Consider the following 15,882-nt stretch of genomic DNA (forward strand, 5'->3'; position numbering starts at 1 on the left):
GAAAAGATATGAAACTTTAGTTATAATCTTCTGTACACAATTTATTTAACTTTATATATATATATATATATATCAAGACAACCACTCCTCTATTAGGGATGAAAGATATGAAAGATTTATTAATCCCTCATCAAATCATCCTTAATAGCATCCCAAAATTCTTGTAAAAAGAAATCATGGAAACAATTCGGTGGTAGAGCCTTCCTTATTCCCACCCAACCCCATAACAGCATCCTTGACTTCTGGGGCTAATAAGAGAAGAAAGATTTCAAAAGAACAGAAACCGAGAAGTTAATAAGGTGAGAAGAAATCAAGGAAATCCGAGAGGAGATCCGGACTAAAGAAGAGCATGAGATGGAATTTTTCTCAGAAAAATTCTTGTCTGTTACTAACCAGAGCAAATTTAGAGTGAAAAAATATATATATTTTTAACATGGCTGCACTTAAACATATTGTTTGTTCTGTTGTGTGGAATAGGGCAGCGGAAGTGATTTTTCAATCAAACACTATCAGTCTCAATAGAATAGTAAATGATAAATCTAATTCAATTATGAAACTTTGTAACTAAGATGCTAATAGTAAAAAAAATTCTAGAGATTAATCTAACCACGAATAAGTAGCTCCAAATGTAATTTCTTACAGAGAAAAAAAAAAAGACACAAAATTTTATGTGGTTCGATGATGTGCTTATGTCTACGGGCGATGTAAATCTTCAATTTACTATTTGAATCCTAGTACAAAGAGTTCTCCAAAACTCCAAACACTCTGAGTACAATAGTAATTATCTCTCTCTAATATTTCTAATAGTTATCCAGCCCTAAAACCCCAATTAAGTATTTATAGGGATGGCTTGGAGGAGAAGAAATTTGCTGGCCGTTCGAACGAGTTGATGGTGTTTGAGCGCTCGTGCACCAACTGCTAATTCTTTATGCAGAACTACTCGAATGTGGATGGCGTTCAAATATCCGTGCACCGTTGGAAATCCGTTCAAATGCTTTTCGAATACTAGCCCCTTCCAAACTCTTAGGTTATCAAATGTCATTCGAATGCCTCTATCTCGTTCGAACAATAGCAATCTACAATCAACCCATTTGAATGCTGTTTGATCCGTTTTTTTTTATTTATTTGAGTCAATTTTCAACCATTTTCTACCTTGGTGAGAACAACAAGACTTCAAACAAAATTCTCTCCACCACTGCAAAATGGCTAATCGCCTCCAAAATGCACCGCCTGCAAAATTTGTGTCCTAATACACCAAATTCGTAACAATCAAACATATGTGATATTGATCAAGTCCAAATAATGTTAGAACTTAACCTTTGTCACCACCTTAATTAGCATGTATGCAGGATTATTTGCAGTCCCAACCTTGCAAAGGAAAATGTCTCATTCTTCCAAGATTTCTCTTACAAAATGAAATCGAATAACGATGTGCTTTGTCCTAGTATGATGAACTTAGTTTCTCGCCAAAAAAATTTCATTTTGGATATCATAATGTACCTTCAACTGCTCTTGGTATCCACCTAAGTCATCTGTCAAATCAATCAACCAAATAGCTTTCTTTATGGCCTCCGTCATTGTCATATACTCAACCTTTGTAGTAGATAGAGCAACCGTTGATTACAAAGTAGATGTCCAACACACCGGTCCTTTAACAAGTGTAAAAACATATCCTGTAGTAGATTTACATTTATTTAAATCATCTAATAGTCTGAATCCACATATCCCACAAGACGTAGACTGAGTCTATCATCTTTTACAGATTTTAGTCCAACTCTCATGGTACTCTAAATATATCTCAAATTTCATTTCACGGCCTGTTAATACCCCTTTTCAGGAGCATACATATATCTACTAATAATGCTAATGATATATGAGATGCCTGGCTTAGTGCACACCATCAGGAACACAAGGCTTCCCATTGCACCTGTATATAGTACTTTAGACATAAAATCTCATTTGCATTTGTGCTTGATGACATAGCTCCACTCAGTTGAAAATGAGGTGCCAATGGTACTAGTTTCATCTTGCTATTAATTCCAAACTGCTGGAGTACCTTCTTCAAATACTACTCGTGTCAAGCTCACTATACCCTTTCCTCAATCTCTTCTGATTTTCATACTAATAAATTTTTTAGCCTCTCTTAAATCCTTCATTTCGAATTATCTATTCAATTGGAGCTTCAATTTATCAATCTCCATATTGCTCTTAAATGCTATCAACATATTATCAACATATAAAAGCAAATAGATAAAGATCTATCTTGAAGCTTTTTGAAATACACACAATAATCAAACTATTTATACTATTATCTTGGAGACTACTTTGAATCCTTCTAGCTGGGATATATAAATATCCTCTTCTAAATCACTATACAAAAATGTGATCTTCACATCCATCTGAAGTAAATCAAGGTCAAATTGTGCAACTAAAGCTAGCAGAATCCAAATTGAAGAGTGCTTTACTACTAGAGAAAATACTTCATTGTAATCAATTCCTTCCTTTTGTGCATATCCATTTGCCAACAATCTAGCTTTGAATCTGACACCATCTTTCAATTGTTGATCTTCCTTCTTAGTAAATATTGTTTGCATCCAATCACTTTCTTCCCTTTAGGAAGCTGCACTAAGTCCCAAGTTATGTTCATGTCGAGAGATTTTATTTTTTTCATTCATAAACACTTTCTAATCTTTACTTTCGGTCTCCCTCATAGCTTTCTTGAAAGTAGTGGAAGTATCTTCATCAACCATCAAAAGTGCATAGGCCAGCATATCTAAGTAGCGTGCCAGCCTTCGAATCTCTCTTATTAGCCTTCTAACTTCTATAGAATTATGCTCATCTGTCTCTAGCTCTGAAGTATCACCCTATCGCAAACTTGATTATTCATCTTCTTCACTGACCTCCTTCGAAGAGGTGTTCCTTATTGGACCATTTTTTGCCTCAAACTCTACTTGCTGTGGAATTTCTCTAGTACTGCCATCAAATGTGTTATCTACTTTCTGACTTTACTCTAGCATGGATGACTGATCAAATATGATATCTCTGTTGATGATTACCTTCTTCAATTTCGATCTCTAAATCTAAAATCCCTTCACTTTAATGCTGAAGCCCAAGAAGATTTCTCTTCTTAGCTCTAGGATCCAATTTGTTTTCCCTGACAAGGTAATATATAGAGCAACCGAAAATATGTGAGGAATTATAATCTGAATTAAGTTTGTCAGACCATACCTCCAATGGACTCTTTCCATTATTTACAAATAAAAGTAACTAGTTAATAGACTTAGCCTAGAACTTCTTGCTCAACCCAACAATAGTCAACATGCACCACACCTTCTCTAGTAAAGTATGGTTTAAATGCTTATCCACGCCATTTTGTTGAGACATTTTTCTAACAGTGGCGTGTCGCTCAATTCCTTCTGATTTGCATAGTTTTATAAAGGGGCTCAATGTATATTCACCACCATTATTCGATGTGAGCTTCTTAATTCTCTTGCTAGTCTGATTTTCAATCATCTTTTTCCAGTTCTGAAAGATTTTCAACACTTCATACTTATGGTGCATAGTGTACACCCAAGACCTTCTAGAAAAGTCATCTATGAAGGTCACAAACCACTGCTTTCCACCTAATGAAGTTTTCTTGGTAGGTCCCCAAACATCAGTGTGAACTCGACGCTTAATTGCTTTTTTATAACACAATGCTTGCAAAAATTTAATTTCAGACTCTTCACACCCTTCAATAGCCCTTGGCTTGCCAAACCTTGTAAAGGTTTCTCTCTTAGATCCTCATGTGCCAAAGCCTTGTAGTGTTAGCTGCATCAATATACTTGCTTGAGGCAATGGCTACACAACCCAAATCTATCGAGTTGTGCAAGAAGTATAAATTTATCTTTCTAATACCCTTCATTACAATAAGTGCTCCCAAAGAAACCTTCAATGCTCTACCTCTCAAAGTGATCGTGAAGCCCTTCGATTTCAAAACATCAAGTGAAATGAGATTCTTCTTCAATTTTGATATGTACTCGGATTTTAGTCAATTCTTTTATGGATCTATCATGTAGCTGTAGGTGAATAATGTCGATGCCTTCAGCTCTACATGGGCTATCATTTCCCATAGTTACCACTCCACCAAATATCTTTTTGAAAGTGTAAATCAATCTTAATTAGGACACATGGTATGTGCAACCGGAATTCGAGATCCATTGGTCTGTGTCACAAGCAAGACCTGACCCCACTAGTGCATTCTCTGAATTCTCATCATCTGAGAGTGTCATGTTTGTTTTTTGAGGTTTCTTCTCCTTGCTCTTCAATATGAGACAATCTACTTACTTCCAATACTCTTTGTTGCGGCAAAAAGAACATTAGTCTTTGGCAAGTATTTTTCTGTCTAAAGATGCACCTCTTGCCTTCGAATGAGATTTGCCTTTTTTCACAAATTTCTTGTTTTTCAATCGACTCCTCATCATCAAAGCATCCGATGATGAATCATGAGTGGCTTGCTTATCTAGATTTTGGTACTCATTATTAAATAGTGCATTTGCAACATTATCATAATGTACATGGTCCTTTCTATATAATAGAGTAGTGATGAGATGGTGGTGAGATGATTGTAAGTGTTCGACAATGAATTCAAGAGTACCAAAGCATTATCTTCATCCAAGATCTCCACGTCCAGATTTTGCAAATCGGCAAGTAATTTATTGAAGGAGTTCAAATGCTCCACCATCGAAGTTCCAATCTTGTATTGAAATCCAAAGAACTTATTAACTAAAGCCAGTTTTTAGTGCTCTTTGTCATAAACTTATCTTCCAATTTCTTTCACAAGTTCTTCACTGAATTCTCCTTCATCACAAAGTATTTCTATTTTTTTTCTAAACAGAGTCAAATGGTACTATACACTTATCGATTCATCTTCTCCTATTCCTTATTTGCGATTTCTTCGGACTTTTTCTCCAATGTGATATCCAATTCTTGTTGGAATAAAATATTCATCACCTCATGTTACCATATTCCGAAGTTATTTGTTCCATCAAATTTCTTTACCTTAAACTTTGCATTAAACTTTCCCTGATTTTGATGATTCCAACATCTTTCCAAAAAAATTCTTCTCCAAATCCAATAGCTAGATTTGAACCTTTGGCTATGATACCAATTTGTTGTGTGGAATAGGATAGCGGAAGTGAATCTCAATGGAATAGTAAAGGATAAATCCAATTCAAAATGCCAATAGTAGAGAAATCTTAAAAAAAACCTCTAAATCCAAGTAATCATAGAGAAAACAAAAAGAGATAAAATTTTACATGGTTTGACGATGCGCCTACGTCCACAGGCGGTGAAAATCTTTAATACACTATTTAAATCCAAGTACAAAGAGTTTCCCAAACTCCAACACTCTGACTATAATGATGATTATTATCTCTCTCAAATATTTCCAATAGTTATCCAGCCCTAAAATCTTAATTAGGTATTTATGGAGATGACTTGGAGGAGAAGAAATCAGCGAGCCATTTGAATGTGTTGACAACATTTGAATGCCCGTGCACCATTGCTAACCTCTTCAGTAGAATTGCTCGTATAGGTGGGCAGCGTTCGAACGTCTTTCAAACACTGGCCCCTTCCAAACTCTTAGGTTATCGAACGTCTGGACGTCGTTCGAACTCCTCCATCTTATTTGAACAGAGATAAACATCGTTCAAACGCCAGCACATAAATTTGGAACGATAGCAATCTACAATCAACCCGTTTGAACGTCGTTAACACATACGAATGATTTTCTTAATTCAAGCCAATTTTAAACATGTTCTTTTTAAGTTCTAAAATAGAATAATCATTAAAAACTATCGAAAGAACCCAAAAAATTATCATCCATTTAGGAGATGGAGAATAGGGCATTATTCCTATTCGATTATTGAACGGATCATATTCGTGTTTATTACTTCAAAACTTTTAACATATTTATAACACGATCACCCAACTCGTTTATGACACGATAACTCATTTATAATACAATAGCTCACTTAAGACATGACCCGTTAATCGTTTATGACGTGATAACCAATTTATGATGTAATATCTCGTTTATGACATGACCCGCTAATCCATTTATGACGCAATAACTCATTTATGACACAACATTCATTTATAATCCGATTAACCCATTTATAACATAAAAAATTATATTTATAACTATAAAAATTTATTTATTACCCAATTAACATATATAAATTTTGAACAACTTACGCTACTTAATAACCTATTTAATAAATAAGTCATGTTCGCGTTTAAAAATTCTAACCCGTTTAATAAACGTGCCATGTTCATAATTACCGTATCATAACCAGACACACGACCCTATTGTCACCCTTACTTTTTTTTCATGCTGGCCATTTCAGAAAGACATTATTAAAACTGCTCGAAGATGTAATGTGTGCTCTCTCTTTGGTTCATGGAGATGAAGTCCTCACCAACCTTTTGGAGTGACAAATGCTACACTTTGGAATATTTCCCAGTGGAGATGAATGTTTCCTTTACTCATTCGGTTCAAGAGTATTACTATTGCTAGAGAAAGCAAGATATCAATTCTAATATTAGATTGGCGAGGGACATGCTTGTTTCATTAACCTACTGCCTTCTTAATGTAGAGACATATAAGCTATACCGATTTATGCCTCAGCAAACACTTTAGATTTAAGTTATTCTAATTTTTTTTAGATATCATGAGCTCGTAAGCTAATTATAGATTAGACAAAAAGATTAACTCTTTTCTGATAGATAAACGATACAACTTAAGCCAACTCTCTTAAAAAAATATATAACGATGAGCTAAAATCATGCACATATACTATTTTACTGAAAAACAAATCGACAAAATATCAACTGCAACTACTCTTTCGAAATCTTAGTGCCTTCTATTCAATGTTCATCTGTGTTGATAGTAATAAGATAAATAAGTTATAATAAAAAAAAGAGGTTCTAATGATATGTGAAAAAGTATAATTAATACACCTACTAGGACAGTAAATAAAACAAATTTCCAACAAGAAAAACTTAAACAATTAGATGCAATTGTGTAATATCAAACATTTAAATTTTGTGATTCTCTAAGATCTGTCACTCAGAATCCTCTCTCTCTCTCTCTGTACCCACACCATTTTATAAAAATGTTCCACCCACTATGTGTCAGAATTTAAATCCATTATCTTGCAAATTCTATTAAAATAATTTGGAAGAGTTGTTAGATCTTGACTGGATGCATTCTAATTATCTATTGGTTTCTTTCCTTCTTCCCATTGTCTAAATTATTCCATTCACCAAAAACAGTAGTATCTTCTTTGAAAAAAAAAGGGTAAATTACAGTTGATATACTTCTTTAAACATACGTATTTAGCCCCACATTTAATCCAAACTAAGTTGCAACCGTTAGTTAACTATTAGCGGCGATATGTAAAGGCATAATTATCCTCTCCTCCTAAGTCTGGTTTAATAATAATAAGGATAGTTTGGTTATTTAGAAACTTGTTTATGATAAAAAAAAATATTGACGCTAATAAACTATATTTATTCTAGAATTTGCACCATTAATTTTAATGAAAAGTTTAGCAATTGCATTACAATCTTCTTGTACCACTTAAAATTAATTTATTCTTTTTTAATTCCTCATTTTAAGAAGTCTAAATTTTAATGTGAATATTTTTTCCCTTTCCTAATAGAGAGAAAGAGATGAGTAACAAAAAAAAAAAAAAATCTTAAAGTGCTACAAAAGATTTCCTACAAAAGTAAAGGTTACACTATGATATTGAGCCATAATTTAGGATGTGAAAAATATAATTTATCTTGGGAATTATTCAATTCAAACTTTGGTCTTTGGTTCTTCTCTATCTCTCTCTATAATATATATATATATATATATATATATATATATATATATATATATATATATATGAGTGTTTTTACATATATATCCTTGAAAAGCTCCTTATTTCTTGTATACCCCTCTAAATTTGTATTCTGTGAACATCCTTCAATTATTTTTGAATGGATGCCATTCTAATTACTTTTTTAGAACTATATATAAAATTCTAAAATTTAGAAGCAACAAATGTTAAAAAAAAAAAAATATGAGTAATTTTCTTCTTCTACCATTAAATGGATCAAAATTCTTCTACCATTAAGGGGTATTAATGCAAAAATTAAGTGTTACGAGTGATATCCAAGTAATATCAACTATAAAGTGGTATATGCATAAATAAGAGACTTTAGAAGGGCATAAATGAAAAATGGCATCAGGGAAAGTTGCATATAAGATCCTAAATTAGGAGAATTTACATTGAGAACTATATACTCTAAGAATAATTCCTAGACTAAGCATTTGCATGGTGATCCAAATAGGCCCTTTTAAAGAATCAAAGTAAAGGGTTTTTTTTGTATATTTTCATTATCATTCATTCAAAACATATTTAATTTAACCAAATGCATTTTGCTAACTTATTAGAAAAAGAAAAAAAGAAAAAAAATTTAGAGTGCCCTCCATAAGTTATGGATGCATACTAGTGAACTATTGAAGTAAGATTTGTTTGATTAGAGAAAAAATAAATAAATAAAAAGAGAAGAAAATAAAAACTAATTTATCCTTTACGTTGACTGGTACTTTCAGTCAATTTTTTAGAATAGATATATGAGAGAGAGAGATTATAGGTAAGTACTGCGAAATTGCTAAATGGTAGGGTGTCAAATGCAAATATGTCTGGAATATATACAAAAGTCAACCCTTCCCTCTCTTCTTCCCCGTCTCTTCTTCCCTTCGCTCTCTTCTCCCACCTTGGTTTCCTCCTAAATTCCCTCACCTTTCACCACTCTCCTTGCTCTCAAGAACAAAATCTCACTTGGGTCTCCTCCGGTTTTTTTCAGATCATTCCTCTTCCATGGAGAAGGAGAGTTTTTTCACCAACCCAACTGCTCTAAACTGGCAGTCTCCTAATGCCCAAGTAGACCCATCGCCCTTGTGCTTTGTCAACCTCAACTGGGAGCAATCCATGGACCAGAGCTCGCGCTTCCAGTCGGCCATGAGCTCCCTCGTGTCGTCGCCGTCGTCTTCCACCGCGGCGGCCACCGCCGTCGACGACAGCGTCGTCATCCATGAGCTCATTGGCCGGCTCGGGAGCATTTGCAACTCCGGCGACCGGAGTACCCATAATTCTTGCTACGCCACTCCCTTGAATTCTCCTCCAAGGCTTAATTCAATGATGATTTACCAGCAACAGCAGCAGCAATGGGGCAGGGGAGGCCTACCGATCTCGGAAAACCCAATGCCTGCAACCCGTTCGATGCCAGGTCTCAGAGACAGGAATCAAGGAGGTCTCCCGGGCCAATTCGGGCTACCAGAGACCAGAAAGTTGTCGAGAGTCTCGAGCAGCCAATCTCTTAAGATGGCCGGGTCTCCGATGGGTTTCCAAGAGGGAGAACATGGCGAATCGTCGGCATCTGATCGAATTGCGGCGAGTGGGGAGGCATCCTTGAGAGATAACAATGTGAGCACGGTAAGGAAAAGAAAAGGTGCTTCTAAGGGAAAAGGAAAGGTGGCTCCTTTTGCCTCCTCTACCATTGATCCCCCAAAGGTACCTCCTTTGTTCTTTTTGCCGAATTTTGTGTGTCATGTCTCCCTTCCAGCACTAAAATAGTATGAGAAATTCTTCTTAAATTAGGAGGATTTGAACGTGAAAAGAAGCAAATCAGATGAAGATAATGGAACCGGAAAGGACGGGATGGCTAAGCCAGAGATTGAGCAGAATGGTGATGCAGATCTGAAGCAGGCAAAGGAGGGCAATGCCAAACCTCCCGAGCCTGCTAAGCAGGACTTTATCCATGTCAGAGCAAGGAGAGGCCAAGCTACAGATAGCCACAGCCTTGCGGAGAGGGTAAGAAAATGGCACTATTTTCAGCCTCTATGTTGCCAGAATATTCACCTTCCTTTCCTAATCAATGTCTTTACTTCTTCGTTTGTTAGGTGCGAAGAGAGAAAATTAGCGAGAGGATGAAATTCCTACAAGATTTAGTTCCAGGTTGCAATAAGGTACTACAATCCATGGTTAAAATATTAAATTGTTAAGTGTTACTAGTTCAGTTTGATAGGCTTAATCTCAATTTACAAAAAAAATTGGTACAGATAACAGGCAAAGCAGTTATGCTGGATGAGATCATAAATTATGTGCAGTCATTGCAGTGCCAAGTTGAGGTATAGACATATGCAGGAAATCAAATGATTCTGCAAGGTAATTCACTTTCTAGCATTGCACTCTTAACTGATCTTGAACTCGGGTTTCAGTTCTTGTCGATGAAGTTGGCGAATTTCGATCCCCAGCTCGACTTGAACATGGATAATTTCCTCCCTAAAGATGTATGGTTTGTCTGTTCTTAATCATACTTCTTTCTATATGCACATCCCAATCTGAGCTAAGTCTGCCTTATACTGGGTTTTCTCTCCGATTCCAGATGCATCAAGCATGCAGGCAGATGCAGATGCCATTTTATCCATTGGAGGCCATAAGCACCACATTTTCACAAGCTCAGCAACCTCAGGGGACCCCTTTCCAGAGTGTTATGGCCAATGGCATTGTGACACACTACTCCTTGAACCAATTAGACTCCTCCTTTTGCCAGAGTGTCGACATTCGACCTCCCCCTCCCCCTCCCCCTCCCGGTGGATTTGGAAATGCCACCCCTCAGGTAGCAATCTTTGTTATTGAGGAGCAATCACAAACTTGTTTAAGGTGTAAAAGATGGCAAATTGATTAGATGAATATTGTTTGTTCAGCAGCTTCAGCTTGGGAATTTCTCAAAGGATGACCTTCATAGTGTAGTTCATCAAATGGGCTTTGGGCAGAACCAGGAGGCTTTGGTCTCCTCTCAGAGTTTCCCTGGTAGGTTTAGAACTTCAAAAATGAACTGTTATTTTGAAAGCTTTACATGGAAAAGACTTACAATGTGAATAAATCTAATGCAGGGCAAACTCCGACGTCTCAAATGAAGAATGAATTATAACCATTAGAACTTTCAGGTACAAGAGGCCGTTGTTTATAGAGAAGTATTGATGCCAAACAGCATATAGGAAGGAAGATTTGAACTAACAATCAATAGTTTGAAGCACAAAAATTGTGCAATATTTACTTTCAAGTTTAAACACCACATCTAAATTTGTCGAATGTTATTTTCCATTTGTCCATTAACCTTGTATAATCTATGTAACTGTTACATTCTTGTAACTTCATTCTACATTATTACTTTTACATTCTTGTAACTGGGATCTTCCTGGTTTCAGAGAAAAATAGACAGAGAGATTGTAATACTGTTTGATGGTGAGCATGAGAGAGATATCCGTCATCATTGATGCTCTTTTCTATTGTCATGAGGTTATCATTAATTCCTTTCTGCGGGTTGTTACAATTGTGCCTTTGCTTTCTTGTCTCTATTGAGGAATAAATGCAGAAAAAGTTGAAAGCTTACACCTTAGCTTGCAATATACTTTTTACTTCCTTGTTCTTTGAAAATTCTTTATGCTTCCTTATAAACAACTGTGTAGGGATCAACCCAACCACCTTTTAGAAAGTTGAAGATGAGTTGTGACAATCTTTTCTCTTTTACACCATAATTCTATGTGCTGGAATCAACAATTCTGCAGAGATCTCAATCCATTGTTCATCCACTTCACCCAACCCTTTTCCCACCAAATATTGGGCTCTAATGGAGCACAATCTAAGGATGAGGAAACTCTAAATAGAATTTTTAAATCCTAAAGCATGATCATAAATATCATATGATTTTGTTCAAGAAAATTTGAGAAAAGATTACATCAAAGAATTCTTTCACGTCTAGTTTAGAAAGGCATCCATGGATCTCTTCTTCCCTCAATTCTTCTCATTCACAATACTTGGTTTCCAAGAGGTAAACACTTGATTTTTATTATATTTTTAAAGAGAAGGGAACTCTCTTCGATTGGATTATTGAATTAATGAAGGCCATTCAAACTAGGCATCACAATTGATGCAATCTTCCTTCACTTCCATCTTGGCAAGCATCACTTTCACAGTTTCAACTTGGCCTAGTGGGAAAGGTCACAGGCTGTGAGGTCTCATTTGTTTTCCAGCATCCACCTTAGCCAATGAGAATCTTCACAGCTTTCCAACTGGAACTCTAACTGCACTAATTGCAACCAGCATAAATCTGCATCCAATACCCACATCAAAACAAAATCTTTCCAACTCTCCAACCACTCTTAGTCCTTGTTGTGTCCTTTGTTTTGTTCTTTAATTCATCCTTGGATGTTTCCAGTGCTACTGATGGATCTCTTTTGTCTGCTTTCTGATGAACCAATTGGGCAATTAGTTAATGAAATTTAAGCCTCTATTCTGGAGTTTTGACCAATTTGTTAGACCTGCCAAAACTTATTACCGTTCTATTATAGTTTTCAAATTATATGCGAAATTACACTAGTTTTTGTCAAGTAAGCACTCTTTAGTAAATCACTCTCAGAGAAAGTAATATTAAGATAAATCAACTTGTTTGGGACAATAAAATGTTTTCATCAATAGGGACTCTCTTCTAAGATATATTAAGTAAATCATTATCTCAGAAATTGTTTTAATAATCAATTTCTGAGACTAATTTATCTCGCTGGTGCGATGCTTACATGCAACTAATATAGAACTTTGATAAATAATTTAAAAAATATATCAAACTGAACTCTCTTTTTTCTTTGGTAAGAATAGCAGATTGATCAAAAACTCCTCTATTTTGTCTTTCGGTTAATTTGATGGAACTCACATTTCCTTCTGCAGGACTAAAATTTCTTGATTGAATTGAGACTCTGCAATCTTAAGTCTAACTGGGGGAGTTTCAATTAAAATCTAGGAGTGACAACATAGACGCAAATGATACTCTGTGGACATCCAAATAAAAGGAAACAAGACCAAATTATTAGGGAAAATGGAGTTTGTGGGCAAGATCTGAGTTAAGAGATTCAAATGAGTCCACACTGTTGATCAAATTGTAGAGGGGGGCAGGAAGGGAAATTGGCCATTGTTTCACTCCAGAATAGCATTAGAAAAAATTGAGTTATATCAATCTATATATGTAAGAACCAGAAAAAAAAAATTTAGGGGTTAGGAGAGGAGGGCGCAGAAATGATTTTATCTAATCCGAATCGGATTAGATTTGATCCTCTTTTAATCTATAAATTAAATCCTAAAAATTTGTCTCTCTCAGCTTAATCACCTCAGCCTCTTCTCTCTCTCTCTCTTCTTCCTCCCCTCTTTCACCTTCTTCTTCCTCACCGACGGAGTCATGCCGTAGAATCGACCTGCCGGAGTGCCATCAAAGCCAACGAAAACCACCACATGACTCATTGGTAAGCCATCTCCCACCCCTCAAATTTAATTAAAGATTAATAGGTATAGCGAAAATACCTAAATTTGGGTTTCTCAGCTTCATCGGCAAATCAGGCCGGCCGGCGGCTTCGGGTTGGAACCGCATCGTCACCGGAAGCTTCGTACTCTAAGTCCGGTGTTGGTGATATCTTCTAGGGAACCCTCGTGGCTCCAATCGATGTCGGCCTCGGCGTCGGCTGTCGGTGGTGGGTTCTCCTCTACCTCGTGAGGACGACGAAGTAGAGAGAGAGAGGGAGGGGGGAGAGAGGAGCCGGTCGTGACCCGCCGTCGGCAGAGTCACCAGCGGCCACTCTCTCTCGATTCTTCCCTTCCTCGCGTCGGACGCGAGAAGGGAGAAAAAGGGGTTGGTTGGGCTCAGGTTTAACCCGAGCCAACCCCTTTTTCTTTTGAATTCGGGTTCGCTTTGGGTTTGGATTTCGGATCCACAGACCCGACCCGAACCAATTAAATTGGATGGGCTGCGGGCTAAACCGCAGCCCAATCCATTTTCTCGGCTGGGCCTTAGCCCAGCCCTATTAGTTCCATTTTTGGAATGGGCCGGGCCAGAAGTAGCCCAGCCCAATCCAATGGGTAATTAAACCCATTTTAGTTCTTTTTAGTTTTTTTTAATTTTAGAAATATTAATATTATTCAAATTAAAAATTTTATTATTATTTATTATTAAAGGTGGTGATTTTTAGTATGTGAGCTAGAGATTTGAGATTTCGGTTGTCTTGCCTATACTCAAGTGAGTGGGTTCACTCACATATTTATTTTATTATATTTCATACCTTTGTCGGACCATGTAAAATTTTCTATGTGCAAAATTATTATTATTTTCATCCGTACGTGCAAAAATTTAATTGTTACATTTTCTATGTGCATTTAATCATTATACTCAGTGCATCACCATTTTTTGTGCAAATATTAAAATTAGTGAAAAGAGAAACGAGATTAGTATTGGTACGACTTAGAGAACAGTCCTGGTATAAATCGCTTGCGATTTTTCGTGGTGACTCAAGTCTATTTGAAAGTCCAGGGAAAAATCTTAAATCAGATCACTGCGGTAACTTTCTTAGGTGACTCTAGCGGGGTTAGGGAACGGTCCTAGGATGAATGAGAAATTCCTAGGTGACTCTAACTTGTCTCAACGGTTAGTCAAAAAGACAAAATGTGTTGATCACATAGTGATACCATCTGATGACCCTAACAGGATTAGCTATGAAGAAAAGTCCCGAGCGTCATCTCGAGGTAACTTCTAATTGATGTGGATCCACAGGGTTTAGATCCATTGAGATATTTGACAGTATAAATATTGAAAAGATATTAATATGTTGAAATCGTGCAAGGTTACAAGTTGTGATTCTCTCTATTGTTATCATTGTTATTAATTAAAGAGCATTCATATTGCATATTGTTATGGATATTGTTGCTTTTAGTTTAATTTTATTCAGCATTAATATAATTTAAAATTTATTTGGTTTTTAAGTGGATTCCACTCACTGAGCTATAGTTGTTGGCTCATGAATTTTATTTTTGTATTTATTTATTTATCTCAAGTAATAGTCAGCGGGGCGACTGAGCGAGATGTACCCGGACTCCACCTCCACTTAGGATTCACCTATTTACTTTTTTGCTCTTTTGGATTTTATACTTTAGATTAGAAGATTTATTTATTTCGTTAGAAACTCAAAAATAATAACATTATTTTATCTTTATTACAATTAGTTTTAAATTTTAATAAAGCAGATATTTATTTTATTTATTTAATTGTCATCGTACTCGTAGAAAGTATTATTAAGGCTTCGTATATCTCGAGCATATTGAGTTGCATAGCTGGTCATGATTCCTATTTCGGATCGTGACAATATAAATCTCCATTAGTGTGGTCCCATGATGTTGTCCATACCATTTGGTAAGCTGGGCTCAACGGCAATAGACTAGGTGCTAAGTGTATATGTCAGTCAACTACCTAGCAGTCAGTTTTATATTGTTCGTTCGTTATAATCAACTTGTATAGTTTTCAATACCAAAGTTTAAAGAATTCCTAAGTTTATAGACTATTTAATCTCCAAAGAGAACAATACTGTGCCTGAGTCTAATTTATACAACCATCTCTCTGAAGAGGGAGAAAAGATGGAAGGAAAAGTCCTGTCCTACCATACAGTCCAAACAATGAAATCTTACTATATTCTAGTTCTACCAGAAGCTCTAGAGTTATTTCTATTACATTTATGAGTCGAGATCAAGGAGATAACACTGCAGTAGTGAGTTTCCATGCAGGTAAAATGCACTAAATTAAACTTACTAACTTAGCTTGTTACAAATATAGAATAGATTCATGTAATTCCATTAGCGTAGCTTATAATGGAGTAAAAAGACAATACTTTTAACACGGTTGGTGTCCGTTAATTTAGCACCGAGTAGGAACGTTGATACGAGCAACCTGCTATAAGGTAAACGATAA

General features: G+C 35.9%; 1 protein-coding gene across 2 annotated transcripts; it reads left to right on the plus strand.

The window, feature by feature from the left end:
- Window positions 1-8,793: 8,793 nt before the first annotated feature.
- LOC140795238 (transcription factor bHLH62-like) lies at window positions 8,794-11,376 on the plus strand. Of its 2 annotated transcripts, none has more exons than XM_073147697.1 (8): window positions 8,794-9,611; window positions 9,699-9,911; window positions 10,001-10,066; window positions 10,160-10,228; window positions 10,319-10,390; window positions 10,486-10,719; window positions 10,808-10,913; window positions 10,997-11,376. In XM_073147697.1, exons 1-8 carry the CDS (start codon window positions 8,919-8,921, stop codon window positions 11,032-11,034), a joined length of 1,491 nt encoding a protein of 496 aa, XP_073003798.1. In that variant the 5' UTR covers window positions 8,794-8,918; the 3' UTR covers window positions 11,035-11,376. The 2 variants fall into 2 exon arrangements, with proteins under 2 accessions (XP_073003798.1, XP_073003799.1); XM_073147698.1 differs by having other exon boundaries at window positions 10,811-10,913.
- Window positions 11,377-15,882: the final 4,506 nt, after the last annotated feature.

Source organism: Typha latifolia, chromosome 9 (assembly GCF_019914945.1).
Source record: "Typha latifolia isolate L0001 chromosome 9, TyphaL0001v2, whole genome shotgun sequence".
Taxonomy (NCBI): domain Eukaryota; kingdom Viridiplantae; phylum Streptophyta; class Magnoliopsida; order Poales; family Typhaceae; genus Typha; species Typha latifolia.

Coding starts and splice junctions, on each gene's coding strand:
- LOC140795238 (XM_073147697.1), top strand. CDS start 8,919: ATGGAGAAGGAGAGTTTTTTCACCAACCCAACTGCTCTAAACTGGCAG. Junction 9,612..9,698: donor CTACCATTGATCCCCCAAAG/GTACCTCCTTTG, acceptor TTCTTAAATTAG/GAGGATTTGAACGTGAAAAG. Junction 10,914..10,996: donor CTCCTCTCAGAGTTTCCCTG/GTAGGTTTAGAA, acceptor AATCTAATGCAG/GGCAAACTCCGACGTCTCAA.